Genomic DNA, 14,198 nt, shown 5'->3' with positions numbered 1-14,198 from the left:
ATGTCTCCTGTCCCTTGCAGAGCCCTGCCAGCTGGTACCTTCACTCCTTCTGCAGCCTGTAGAAAGAAGAGAAGTTTAATTTTTTTTAAGTGTTGAAAAGGGATTTTTTTTTAAGTGAGGGCCAAAAGACAGAGAGTGGTGGTGGAGGAGGAAGGGGAGGGGCAGTGCTGAAATCAGGGTAGCTGAAGCTTGGCCGCCTTTAGGAGGTCTGTGTACCTGGGGGGGCTGCTTGAATGCAAGCTATTCTGAACGCCTCCAAGCAAAGCTGCAGCAGCAACAGCTCAGCAGATGTAGATGTGTGCGGGTGTGCATGCTTAACCCTTTCTTCGCTCCCTGGATTTATACCATGCTGAAGATCCTAACCAAAAAGCTCAGGGACCAGAGTTTGAATGAGATCCAGCCTTTCCAGCTAAAGGTAAGAAAAGCTCCCAGCATGTCTTTATTTTATTTTATTTTTTGGCATGGTGCAGCTAATTAATAAGAGGGATAATAAAGCTATTAACTTTCAGCATTCTGTGTCCTGGGTCAGTTGCCTTTCACCCTGCTCAGAGTGCCAGTCAGGGTTGGAATTGGCCTGTACTGCATTAATGTTATTAAGACCTATTCCTTTGAATGCAGGCCTGCCTTTTTGCCAAGGCAGGATATAATATAGAAGGGGTGTGTGGTGGAAAAACATATATATTGGTCTTTTAGCCTAGTAATATTTTTAATAAGGTGCATGTTTGAGTGCCGAGAGAGTTGCCTAGCAGAGGGGTGTGTGTGTGTATCTATATCTATCTATGTATCTAAAATCACACCTCTTTGATGTTGCAGTAGCACCTAGAGATCTCAGCCAGGTTGGAGCTCCATTGTGGTAGGCACTGTGTAAACATAACTAGTCTGAGCTCCATTCTCTTCAATATTTTTGCAGTTCTCTTTCTCCTGGATCTGAAGGCCAGAATCAGACCTGGAGTTTGCAGCCTGGCTCACTTCACTGACCTAAGGCTTTCTGTACCTTGCTTATATCCCTATTTAGTTTGTACAGGAAAGCTAGGGACTGCAAACTCAGGACAATATATATCTGAGCCTCCTCTGCAAAAGGCAAGGAGGAATTTATCAACCATATGTTGGGAAATAAAAATGGAGCCAGGGTGAGAGGAATACAAAAAGTGCCAGGTTCTGGTTTGGGACACTGGGCGGTGAATCTGGAGTAATCCCACTGAAATCAGGGAAGTTTCACTGGATTTGCATTGGTGTCATTGAGAGCAGAATCTGGCCCCAAATCAAAGAAGGGACCAGGGAAAAGTAGCAGCCTTTATTGCCTGGTTTGGGGGGTGGGGGTGCTATGCAGCGGTCTCCAGTGGAGTCTTTTGTATGCATTACACAGGGACAGATTGTAGTATGCATCTGTGCTCCTGCATAGTTCCTCTGGCTAGATTGGTGGCAACTTTTTGAGAAATGGGGCTGATATTTCCTCCACGTTCTGTGTCCCGTTCACTTCTTCCAGTTTGGCTTGTGGATTCTGTTGGTTTTGAGGGGGGTGAGGAGAGGGAGTTGTTTGGAGGCAATAGGGACATTACTTTAGATTGTGGCAGATTGATCCCGTGCAGGACAGGCTTTGTGCATGGGCAGTGCGCAGGACTATTTCTTTGGGCCTTGTGTGGCTCTAGCCACCTTTTGTTTTAATTTTCTTTCTGAATCTTGAATTCCGAAACCTGCAAGGTTTCTGAGGCTGCAGATGAGACATTGAGAACCAATAGGGCCCCATAGGCTTTCAGGATGCACAACCTAGCTATAAGGCATCAGCCATTTTATTCACACAAGTGCCAAGGTTCTGCGGCACAAACAAGCAAGTTGCATTTTTGAAGGCCTATGGATACAGCCTTTAGATCTCCGTGTCTCCAAAGCCTGACACTTAGGCCTGTGCAAGTGTCATTGCAACCTGCCGGAGTTGCTCGTACAATGACTGGCACAAACATGCGTGGGCACGAAGCCAGAGTTTCCACACTCTGGACTCAAACATGCCTTAATGGCCACTGGGGACAATGTGGAGCTGAACCACTGTGGGGAGCTCTGGGTGGGATTTTACCTCAGGCCAGCATCCCTTCCTCACTACTTCATGGAGTACACAATACTATCCCTTGTGTGTCTGGCCAGATCTTCTAGCGGCTGTTGACTTGGGGAAGGTACCACCGGGGACACGTGGAGTCCCTGTGCTTTGGAGAGTTGTGCCTGGTGTCTGGGGCCTGCCCGAATCCCCCACCCGCTCCCTTACACACTCCGGGAGCAGCTGGTCACAAACGGGCCCTCTGAGCGCCACATTCTTGGAGCACACGTCAGCATCTCCTCAGCTTCCCAATTTGCACATTTTGCTGCGTGCATGATGCATGTATTCTTGGGTTACAATTACTCGCCCAAGGCTGTTTTGAAAGTCTAAGGGGCCAGTCCTGCAGGCTGTGAAGTCAGTGGGAGTTTTGCCATGAATGGGAGTAAGATCAGGTCTATGGTTGTCAGACTAAGGATGAGTGAATCACTTTGGATAAAATAAGATCTGACCTCCAGCCAAAACCCAAACCGAGCAATTTTTTTTTTGTTTTTTTTGTTTTTTTTTAAATCTGGTTAGCTGATTCCACCCACATTGTCATGCGTTTCTGCACTTCACACGCTTGCTGGAAGTTCCTAATACCATGGAACAGACTGTTCTTACATTTCTAGCGCTACGGGAAGCAGGCAGTATTGAAATCTTGCAACTGAGACTGTTCTTCAGTGGATTTCCAGCCCAATTTTGCAGACTCAAGAAGTTTGGAAAGATTTTTAGATTGGCACTCAAACTTTTGGATGTTTCTCAGAGTAGAGCCCCTGAACATTTTGTGGATCTAACTAATGGTACTGCATGTAATAAATGGGCTTAGTGTGTTTGGTCATGTTCCTTTAGTGGCTGGCCTCATTGAGAATAAGAACTTGCTACCAGAGTAGCTGATGGAATTACTACTCTAGCTCATGCAGGCGCTGCTTGTGCTGTCAGTGCTGAGGCCCTGGGTTCTATTTCTACTAAGGATGGTGTCTTTACGCATGTGGCCATACGTTCCTTAGACTGAGCCGTCCCATACAGCTTCACCTGTTGCCTCTGTCATCTGATCATATTTGCTAGAGAGGAGGCCCAACTTGAAACCTGAAATACAAAACCCTCCAAACCTTGGTGGAGTGTTAAAAATCTAGAGGCAAAGCCAGATCTGAATTTTACAGTTTGGGACCCATCTTCTGTAACAACTGGCAGCTGTAGAGCAGACTCTGTAGGGCGGGGAGGGTGTCTGAGGGAATGAGAAAGGGAGTTTAAATTTGTGAGCAGCATTCTGTTGAAATTTTCCAAGTGAGGGAGTAAGAGAGAACCATACCCCTCCAAGAGTCCTGCTTTTTAGCTGGGCCTCAACCAGACCTCGAAAATTGAACCCCTGAAGCAGGTAGTTAGACATCCAAATGAGTGCCGTTATTTGTACCCCCACGTGACACACTGGCAAATGATTCCCTGTTCTTTGCTAACAACTCTCATCTCAGACCTGACAAACTCACTACATCAAGTACATTGCTTACAGGGTATTTATCCATAAAGAGTAACATGTAAGGTCTCTGTTGAAAGCTTGCAACTTAACGACATTCATAATCATAGTTTTATGTGTGTACGTGTGGTATGTAAGGAATAATGTAATTATATTGAAGTTTATGCCCTTGTGGTCTTAAGGTTAAAAGGCGTCACCAGGGAATGATATTACTCGGTGACAGCCTGTTCATGCAGGAAGGAGTTGCCACTCCTCCCTAGTTAGCTGGTAAGGTAATGCCAGGCTCAGTGGTCTACCATTGCCCCATCCCAGAACAGTCAATGGAAAAACATCAAAGGCAACTGCAAACAGTCAAAGCCACTTGGAGGTAAAAAAGGACCATTACAACAGACAAGGGGATTGCCCTGCCTATGAATAGAGACAAATGAGTGTTTCAATATAACACAGAGGGAGGAGAGGCACTCTGGATCCATTCACTGAGGAGACATCTTGTTGAGCTGGGGTGTTTTCATGTACGTTTGAATCCTGGTTCCTGTGGAACCAGCCAGCTCTGCAACAGACTGAACTTTGGGGGGAAAGTCTAGTGTATTAGATAGGAAAGGTAACTATTAATACGTATAGGCGCTAGTTGGTGTTTTCTGATTTTGTTTTGTATTGTAACCATTTGTTTCCATCACTCTCTCTTGTTTCTAGGGGAATCGCTATGTTTTCTTAAATAAAACCTTCCTTTGTTTCATTAAAAGTGCTGTATATTATTAGGAGTGGTGGTTTAAGGGAAACTTAATAAACTGGGGCACAGAGGATCTGGGATTTCTGTGAGTAGCCAGTGTCGGGGGCTGGGAGTCACAGGGAAATGTTTCAAAGGGACTCGGTGACTGGGGTGCACTTCTTGTTAATCTGCAGGGCAAAGGGGGGGCTGTCTTAGCCCAGAGGAGAGTGTTTAAATGGTTAATAAGCTGGTGGTATTAGGGAGCTAATACCCAGTTACCACGGTCAGGGTAAGCCTACCACTCACTAGAAGCAGAAGATAAGGTGACTCACAGTCCTGGGTATACAGAGAACCATCACACTCCAGTTTTGGGCTGGCTGCATTGGAGACCACTTCTGGAAGAACTAGGCCTAACCATAGAAGGCCAGTTTTCAAAAATATGCCATGAAGTTGTACCTAGGTACATGGGATAAATAAGATACAGGTAACTGAGTGTGCAAAAATATACAACGATAGGAACAAAATGGCTAATTGTGTGTGTCCAAACGAGTTTGCATGTGCAACTGTAGCACTCTTTTTACTCTCACAAATCACACATGCATTTTTTTCCATCCACGATTAACTGTTTGCACCACTGCATGCATATGTAGTTGGTGCAATTTACGAGTCTAGTTTTTAAGCCTAGATTTCAAGCTCTTCGGGGCAGGGACTGTGTGTTCATTGCATGTCTATAGAATGCCTGTCAAACTAGGGCCTTGAGTGGTGCGCCTCCGTGCTACTGCAGTGCAAATAATCAATGATAGATTGAAATACCTAGCCCAAGGTGCACAAAATTAATAGCCTTGATGCATCTATCACAAGTTCTAGCCAATTACTTTTTATTGACACCGTGACAGCAGTGAATAACTTTATTGACAACACAGTAATTGTTGAATTACTGTAACATCAACACACTTCTTATTATTTTAATCCAGAAATATTATTGAAATGATTCTGTATCTGGAATACTAATTCTGTACTGGCTTGAAGCGCTATTTTCTGGTTAGGGGAACGAGAAGGGTGCTTACTTTTTAGCCCATGAAAGGAAGGCAAATGCTGTTCTCATCTGAGTCTCGTAACAGAGAACAACCTCTCATGGCTGCTCAGTGCATACAGCAATATGGTCTAGTCAGTAGAGAAGTCACCTTATCAGCCCCCTCACTCCTTCAATTATTTCCCCCTGGCCTCTGCCTCCAGAATCAGCTATAGGATTCTGCTGTGACCTTGGGGTTTTGATGGGTCCCGGCAAGAAGCCATGGATGGATTTTGAGTCCTAGGTGAAAAAGGTGGAGAACCACTGGTCGAGTGGGCTAAACATGGGACTGGCAGACAGGGACTTTTGGCCCTGCTCTGACTCACTACTCTGTATTGCCATGGGCATGCCACTTAACCGCTCTGGCCATTTACCGGGGCTGAATTTGGCCCCTCCTTCTCTCTGTTTCCCCATCTGTAAGATGAGGAAAATAGTATTTACCATCTAGCTCATTACTAATGCTGAATAGGTTCCCTTACAAAGCACTGCATAAGTGCTCATGATTATTATTCGTCAGGGCAGAGTATTGGCTTTCTGATTTTTCTGCTGCTGCTGCAGTTGTGTGCTCCATCTATCCGCTGGCCTCCTACCAGATTGCTCATTCAGCTGATGAAAGTCTTACTCAATGGAATTTATTTTCATCCCTGTCTCCTTAGGAGGCTATTCCCCCATCCCTTTCTGCTTGCTGCTCATGCCCGTTTAGCTCTTCCCATCACAAAGAATTCATTCCCTTAAGATCGTCAGGCTCCGTTTTAAAATCTGAACTGAAGACGTTTTCCTTTCCTCATCACTGTTTGTAGCTTTATGCTATTGTGGTTAGTTTCAATCTTATGAAGCACTTTTGTGGAGTCAAGCAGTAACTAAGGACCCAATTTAACAAGGTACTTTTAAGCAATGTGCCTAATTTTAAGTGTGTAAGTACACCTACTGATTTCAAATGAACTGTTAATGTGCTTAAAGTTAAGCATATGCCTAAGTACCTGGTGGAATTGGGGCCTAAAATAACACCAGCAGGTTAAAATGAGATCCTTAGTTGATCTATGTAGCAGTATTGCCAACCCACAACCATTCAAAATCATGACTCAGGAGGTTGCCAAAAGTCATGAGATTGGCTTAAAAGTCATGAGACCTTGAACAAATTTGGGGGTGCTTCTGGGTTTTGAACTTTTAGGACTCACATTTGCCAGCTTTTCTCCTCCATCACGAGGGCTAGAAACTTAAATAAACAAAAACAAAAAACTGAAAGCTGAGATTTTCATATAATCTCTTGACTTCCGAAGCTGAGGATTTAAGAAAAATATCACACAGTGCGAGGCTTGTGAAACGTGAGAAGCCAGTGAAGCAACACTGATTTATAGCTGATAAAGATCTAACCTGTAGTTTTAAAAAAGAAATGTCCTTAGCTGTGGGTCAAGAAGGGACCTCAGGGTTTGTCCCTATATTTAATAATCCCTGAGTTTATTGAATCTAAAAATTAAAAAAAGCCTCATTGTAACACTATTCATTTACTTTTTGAATTTCAATGAAAATAGATTGGTCCATTTGCTCTGGTTTGTGGTTCATTTTGAGCTGGGTTCCCTTCCCGGATGTCAGGCAGCAGCGAACACGCATAGAAGTGTGTCTAAAATGCACCACAAGCGTTCAAGGTGCTACCCGAAGCCCTCTATCTGTGTTTGGCTTTGCACGTTTGGCCCTCGCCGCTGGTCCAAGCAACCTTCCTGGTTCCTCCTTATTTTTTCCCCCCATCCTTAAAAGTCCCAGAGCAAATTTGGCATCTCTGTCCTTTTCAGGCTGGAGTGGGTTCGTCTGAGTGATGATTTCTCTTATCTGTGTTGGAGGTCATAGCTTGCAGTTGCATACATGGGCGTGAGGTGGAAGAGGAAACCTTTGAATGGGGAATTTCCTCTCTCAATATAGGAGTGCCAGCCAGGTACCGCAATTTGGTGGGAAAGGGTCTGCAGTTGAGCTGGGGGGAAAATAAATCCTCCTTTGCCCTTTCACCTATTACATACGAAACAACGTGTTTGTCCCAGGCGACCATCTAAAGTCAGCTTCATTATTTGGAGGAGATAAACAAGACAGTGTGGCAACTAAGAATTAATATTGCTGTTGGCACCGTGGCCAGTGGCTTTTAGGGGGCTGTGCTGCTGCCAGATGTGTGTACGCTAGGGAGAGAGGGAGCCCAGCTGACAGACTGAGAGATCAACAGCTTCTATGTATATATTTTTGGGTAACAGAGGGCACTTCAGCTGGTTCAGATTGGACAGTTCTCTCTTGGGAAACCTGTCGATGGCATTCCTCAATCAGCCTGCAGGGGTTGCTGTAGAGCAATGCAGCTCCCTCCCACTCTTTTTGCCTCCTCTCTTCCAGAGACTAGGCAATTTTTTTCCCTCTGCCACAGCTTTCCCTGCCTTCTGCTAGCCTGAGTGAACGAGAAGATGACCCCAGGGCTCCAGCTCAATGCACATTGTATTGCATCGGCCACCAGGTTGGCTGGCAGGGTTGCTACTCATCTTGAATTGCATGAGTCTAACCCGCAAGGATAAAAGCAATCCCCCAGTTTCTGTTTGGGGCATCACTGGATTGCAATGCAACATTGGGATGTAACCATGCAGAGGCTAGGTTATGATCGCCTGTTACCACTGGACCAGATCATGTGTGTGATGGGGAGGAAACCCTGCTGGCTGGTTCTTGTGCTGCAAGGTCAAATTCTTCCAAATGGGAGACCCTGGGGAAAATCTGCTGCGTGGTTGGAAAGGATCCAAAGCACATAGGGGGTCACCCCAAATTTCTGGATGGTCCTGATTTCTGCCAGCAGCGTCTCATGTGATCTGAGCTTGTGGGCACCAGAACTGGACAACTGTGTGGCTAACAAGCTCTGAGTTTTACTTTGGAGACATTTGAGCAGGTGGACTCAAGGTCTGATCCTGAACAGCAAGTCCTACATTCTTGGCTTTCTTGACGGTGAAACGCAAGAGACCTGATGTAAATCCCTCGGGGAAGGGGCACTTAGATCCACTGGCCCTGAAAGGGTTAAACAGGGATTTATCTGGGTTGCCTGAAACATCTGCGCTGCCCCTTACAATGCATTTTCCAGCTTGACTGTAATACTGTCACTCGTGTGTGTGTGTGTGTGTGTGTGTGTGTGTGTCTGGCTAATGCGATTCCACCTGGTTGAGTAGAGATGATTGTCAAGCGAGATCTCCCAACGCAGGGAGCTTCTCGTCAGCTAACGACACCTCTCTCGGGGACAGCAGGCGCCTTGGCTGGATCTATGGGGAGGGGGCTGGGCGGGTCAGAAGCACTGTTATCAATTACACTGTTTGAGCCAAATACTGTTTGGCTGTGATTGTCTGACCGAGGGGCCCAGGAGATTCTGGGGAGTCATTGAAAACCGTCAACTGAACTGGCCTGTTGCCAAATGATCTCTGCTCAGCACAAATACAGTAACTCCTCACTTAACATCCTCTCGCTTAACGTTGTTATGATCTTACGTCCCTGCTTAATTACAGAACATGCTCCGTTTAAAGTTGTGCAATGCTTTGCTATAACGTCCTTTGGCTGCCTGCTTTGTCCACAGCTGGCAGCCCCCGATCAGCTCCCCTACGCCCCCCCGCCACAGCATCTCCCACCCGCCGGCAGACCCTGTGGATCAGCGCCTTCCCCCTCCTCCCCCTGCCTCCTGCCTGCGGCAATTAGCTGGCTTGCGGCGTTCAGGGGGGAGGAGCGAGGACTTGGCGCGCAGGCTCCCCCTCCCTCCCCTGGCTCCCGAACGCCGCAAACCAGCTGATTGCCGTGGGCAGGAGGCAGGGGAGGGGGGGGGGAGGAGCGAGGACGCGGCTTGTGGAGTAAAGGGGGAGGGGAGGGAGAAGAAGCGGGTTAAGGGTGGGGGCTTGGGGGAAGGGGTGGAGGGGGTGGGCCGAGGGTTGAGCCCCCCGCCCCTGGTGCTTGCAGGGTAGGGGAAGCTGCTGCTGCGCAACGTGCTTCTCCTAGCCTACAGCACCTTCAGCCTCCTTGCCTGCCTCATTGTCTCCAGTGCCAGTGGGCTGTGCCTGTGTGGGGTAAGGAGGGGGCACCTCCCAACTATTGTACTGTACTGTATGGCAAAAAAAAAAAAAAAATCCCCCTGGAACCTAACCCCCCCATTTACATTCATTCTTATGGGGAAATTGGATTCGCTTAACATCGTTTCACTGAAAGTCGCATTTTTCAGGAACAGAACTACACCGTTAAGTGAGGAGTGACTGTACTTAATAAGCAGGTTAGGCTGGGAGGGTGGCTGCCTGTCTCAGGAGAGGGAGGAGTGTGTATTTAAAGTCCTACGGCTTCCTCAACTTCCTCTCTGACCTTGGATGGATCTGCGGAGGCACCGCTGTAGGCAGCAGCCATCTCCCCACCCCATAGCTCAGGGGTGGGCAAACCTTTTGGCCCGAGGGTCACATTGCGGTTGAGAAACTGTATGGAGGGCCGGGTAGGGAAGGCTGTGCCTCCCCAAGCAGCCTGGCCCCCGCCCCCTCCCACTTCCCACCCTCTGACTGCCCCCCTCAGAACCCTCACCCATCCAACCCCCCCTGCTCCTTGCCCACCTCTGCCATAGGTGCATGAGTTGAGGTCACTACTGCGAATAGGTATCACTCCCTCCCAATCTTCACTTGGGCATCAGTCCTGCAATTAATAACCTGACTGAGTCTGGACTTAGGACTTCTACAGGCATCACTCATCTCCTTTCCCCTCTCCCTAACTCATTCCCCCTGCTAAGTGTGTGTGGCAACTTTCTGCAAGTTCCTTCCTCCACTAACCCCCGGACTTGTTCCCTCCTGTGCTGCTCCCAGAAATCTTTTGACCACATCAGCAAAGCCATGAGCCTTGAGACACAAAGGTGGAGAGAGACTTATTGCGTGGCAGTGTTGTGTGGTTAATTGCTGGCCAAGGCGAGGCTGTGGCAGGGGTGTTTGCTCCGGGCTGGATCCGATGGGGGCGGGGGTATTATGGAAGAAGCTTGTTGGAGGCCAGATACTTGTCTTGGAGGGTGAGATGTGGGATGGGAAGTTTGACTGAAAAAGGCAAAACTAGAATCAGGGAATCACACAATTTTCCTCCTCCCCACAATAAATTGCTAGCCTCTACCAGCCCTTGAGGCTAACAACATATGGTTGGTTTGAGGAGACAACGCCCCTGCCTCTCACCACCTGCAAATTCACTAGTCACCTCTAAGGTTGGTGCATTCCAAGGCATAGGAACCCTACAATACTGGACCCCTACCGTTCTGCTGCCTGGCAGAAAGGGCAGGCCTTGTCTTTGCCTGCAGGACCTTGGTGGTATTCAGCGGCATTCACCCTGCACAGCAGGAAATGCCCAGCAGGACAGGAGGAATTTGAAGGCTTTTTGGCTCCAGGGTGGCTGTACCTTTCACCCCTCGCTCCGTCTCGCCGTGGGCACCCTTCTACGTGCCCGGCCCAGCGCCTGCCCATCTCTCAAGGCGGAATGCAGCTGGTCACCCCACGCTTGTGGACACTTCCCCTCCCATTCACAATCACGCTGACTGCCTCCTCCCATTCACGAGCCTGTAACGTTCCAGTGGCAACTACAGACACTGCTTAGCTGGAAAAATAATACTGGGAAAGTATTTAGCAAATTGTAACTGTCTCTCAATTCAGCCTAGCAGTGGGGAAGGAGGCGAGCCAGCACCAGGGGCCCAGACTGTCTGTGGGGTTTGTAGGATGCCCATTACTGTAGTGTCTGCTGGAGGCACTGCCGCAGTACGATTGGACAAACCATTTTGAATGACGTGAGAACTGACCCGAGCCCCTAGCCTGAAATCCCAAGGGGGAGGGGGTGGAACGAGTTCTCCCTAGCTATGTAATCAGCAGCAGTACTGGGGCCGCTGTCTCTCTCAGACAGGTTTGTCTTTGCCCACTGCAACTATTGAGACTAGCTCAGTTAAGCCTCTCTATAGGGCACACATGATCTGGGCCTTCATTTAGTAGTGGCTGAGGTGATCTCTGGAGAGCCAGGGCTGAGATAAGCCTGTGAAGCAAGGAGCTCTGCATTCTGAAGCACAGCGGTAACTATCCTAGGAAGCCAGCGTTCCAGAAGTGGCCTGCTTTCCTAGGTGTGTCCGGGGTGAGGTCCCATGGCCTACACACATTCATAGTGCAATCCAGGAGTGCAGGCCAGGGGTCCAGAAGGAGCATCCGTAGTGAACCCAGCTGCCTCAGACACTTACTGGTTTCAAGTGGAGTGCCCCAGGAGTCGGTCCTGGGGACGGTTTTGTTCAATATCTTCATTAATGATCTGGAGGATGGCGTGGACTGCACTCTCAGCAAGTTTGCAGATGACAATAAACTGGGAGGAGTGGTAGATACGCTAGAGGGTAGGGACAGGATACAGAGGGACCTAGACAAATTAGAGGATTGGGCCAAAAGAAACCTGATGAGGTTCAACAAGGACAAGTGCAGAGTCCTGCACTTAGGACGGAAGAATTCCATGCACTGTTACAGACTAGGGACCGAATGGCTAGGAAGCAGTTCTGCAGAAAAGGATCTAGGGGTTACAGTGGACGAGAAGCTGGATATGAGTCAACAGTGTGCCCTTGTTGCCAAGAAGGCTAACGGCATTTTGGGCTGTATAAGTAGGGGCATTGCCAGCAGATCGAGGGACGTGATCGTTCCCCTCTATTCGACATTGGTGAGGCTTCATCTGGAGTACTGTGTCCAGTTTTGGGCCTCACACTACAAGAAGGATGTGGAAAAATTGGAAAGAGTCCAGCGGAGGGCAACGAAAATGATTAGGGGGCTGGAGCACATGACTTATGAGGAGAGGCTGAGGGAACTGGGATTGTTTAGTCTGCAGAAGAGAAGAATGAGGGGGGATTTGATAGCTGCTTCCAACTACCTGAAAGGGGGTTCCAAAGAGGATGGATCTAGACTGTTCTCAGTGGTACCTGATGACAGAACAAGGAGTAATGGTCTCAAGTTGCAGTTGGGGAAGTTTAGGTTGCATATTAGGAAAAACTTTTTCACTAGGAGGGTGGTGAAGCACTGGAATGGGTTACCTAGGGAGGTGGTGGAATCTCCTTCCTTAGAGGTTTTTAAGGTCAGACTTGACAAAGCCCTGGCTGGGATGATTTAGTTGGGAATTGGTCCTGCTTTGAGCAGGGGGTTGGACTAGATGACCTCCTGAGGTCCCTTCCAACCCTGATATTCTATGATTCTATGATTCTACTGTCACCAGTTTGGATGGAACAAGCTGCTGCTTGAGGAAAGGCAGGAGTTTTCCAGCTTGAAGGGGGAGAGTGAACAAGCAAGATTGAGGATGATTTGCAGTTAATCCCCTGCCCTTCCAGCCACGAGGATGGTTTGTTTCATAAAAGTATTTACACAGCCCCAGCTTCCCACTGAGACGATGTGTGCGTCACGGGGAGTCCTGGAAACAGCAGGAGCATATTTCTGATTCAACACACGTGTGCGTCGTGCACTCGCATACGTTCCCAGCCTCTCTGTCCTGAACGCAGTCACGCATGCACAGCAATGTTGACACGCATGCTTGCTAGCACAGAGAGGCGAACACAACCACCCGTTCAAACACTTGCACGGACACACCAAAGCACATACCGTTGCTCTCACTCCCTGATGCTCCCGTGCACTCACAACAGCCACACATCTATACTTGCACCCAGACACATTTCCAGACATACTGGCTTGCTTGTCACACATGTGCACCGACGAACTGCCATTCATGCACACACAGACGTTATATGCACATTTGGCCCTCGCGCTTCACCCCTGACCTGTAGCTTGGGAACACTCGTGTGTGTGTGTGTGTGTGTGTGTGTGAACTGGAGACTCCCCCATTCCCACTAGTTTCGCACACAGATGCAAACACTATTTCTTATGCAGTAAACGAAGGAGGGAGCTAGTTGGCCTTTTTGGCATGTATGAGCTTTTCCATCACCAATCCTATGTTTGTGATGCAGACAACTCATTGACGGATGCTGTCATTTAACATGAAGGATTGTTTGGACAGAGGCAAATTTGAGGCTAATATAAAGCATGGGTCATTCAGTGGAGGGTAGAGGCATGAAGCTGATGTTGGGAACACCTAAGAGAGCAGGGTAGTATGGGTAAAGGTCAGGAGGAGCTAGGGAAGAGAAGCTCTTCTCCACTTCAGAGGTTGCTTATGCCCTGAAACATGAATGTTTATATCCTTCCAAAATGTTTGTTTAAATTTTACTATAATACTGGAAATTCTTATCCATATAAATGTCCAGCCCTTATTTTTTTTTTTCAATTTTGCTAATCTCTTGGCCTTGGCGATATCTTGTGGCAGTGAGTTCCACCGGCTAATTTTATGATGTGTGGAAAAATATTCAGTCTACCATGAAAGCAGCCCATCTGTCAGGGTTGAGGCACATTTCTTGGGTATCGTGCAGGGGAAGCTTCACTGCTGCTTCTGCCTGTACAGTATCACTTCTGGAGATGAACGGAGGACTTCAGTTTCCAGGGCTGTCAGTCTGGCACCTTTCAACTGTACTCTTTTTTGTTTTTTTTAAAGCCTAACTATGATTTAAGATGTGGAGAGGTTTACTAATAAAATGAGAGATTAAAATACAGGCTAAATAACAACTATGGAGATGCATGATAGTTGTCTGCAGATATTTGTAAGGTGGAAAGACCAAAAGAGGAAAAGTCACTCTTGAGTGTGGCCTCTAGGGGTCTAACTATAGTAAGAGTATTGGGATGTAATTGAACAAAGGAAAAGTTGAGACTGAAATAAGTATCAGGTGAAATGTTCTACGGGTAAGAGCTGTTGGATTGTGGAATGGCCTCCCCAGGGAAGTGCTGGGGAGAGATAGGATGACTTAGTAGGTATTTTCCATCTC

The 14,198-nt window shown here is 47.7% G+C and overlaps 1 protein-coding gene across 1 annotated transcript in view; it reads left to right on the top strand.

Moving 5' to 3' along the window:
* Window positions 1–346: 346 nt before the first annotated feature.
* LOC135875505 (uncharacterized) overlaps window positions 347–14,198 on the top strand; it is a 71,442-nt gene continuing 57,590 nt past the window's right edge. Inside the window, exon 1 of the mRNA XM_065400362.1 lies at window positions 347–415. Coding sequence (XP_065256434.1) covers window positions 347–415 — 69 coding nt within the window. The remainder of the gene's footprint in view (window positions 416–14,198) is intronic.

Source organism: Emys orbicularis, chromosome 3 (genome assembly GCF_028017835.1).
Source record: "Emys orbicularis isolate rEmyOrb1 chromosome 3, rEmyOrb1.hap1, whole genome shotgun sequence".
Taxonomy (NCBI): Eukaryota; Metazoa; Chordata; order Testudines; family Emydidae; genus Emys; species Emys orbicularis.
Note: the sequence above shows the minus strand (reverse complement) of the source record. Positions and strands in the feature narration are given on the sequence as shown.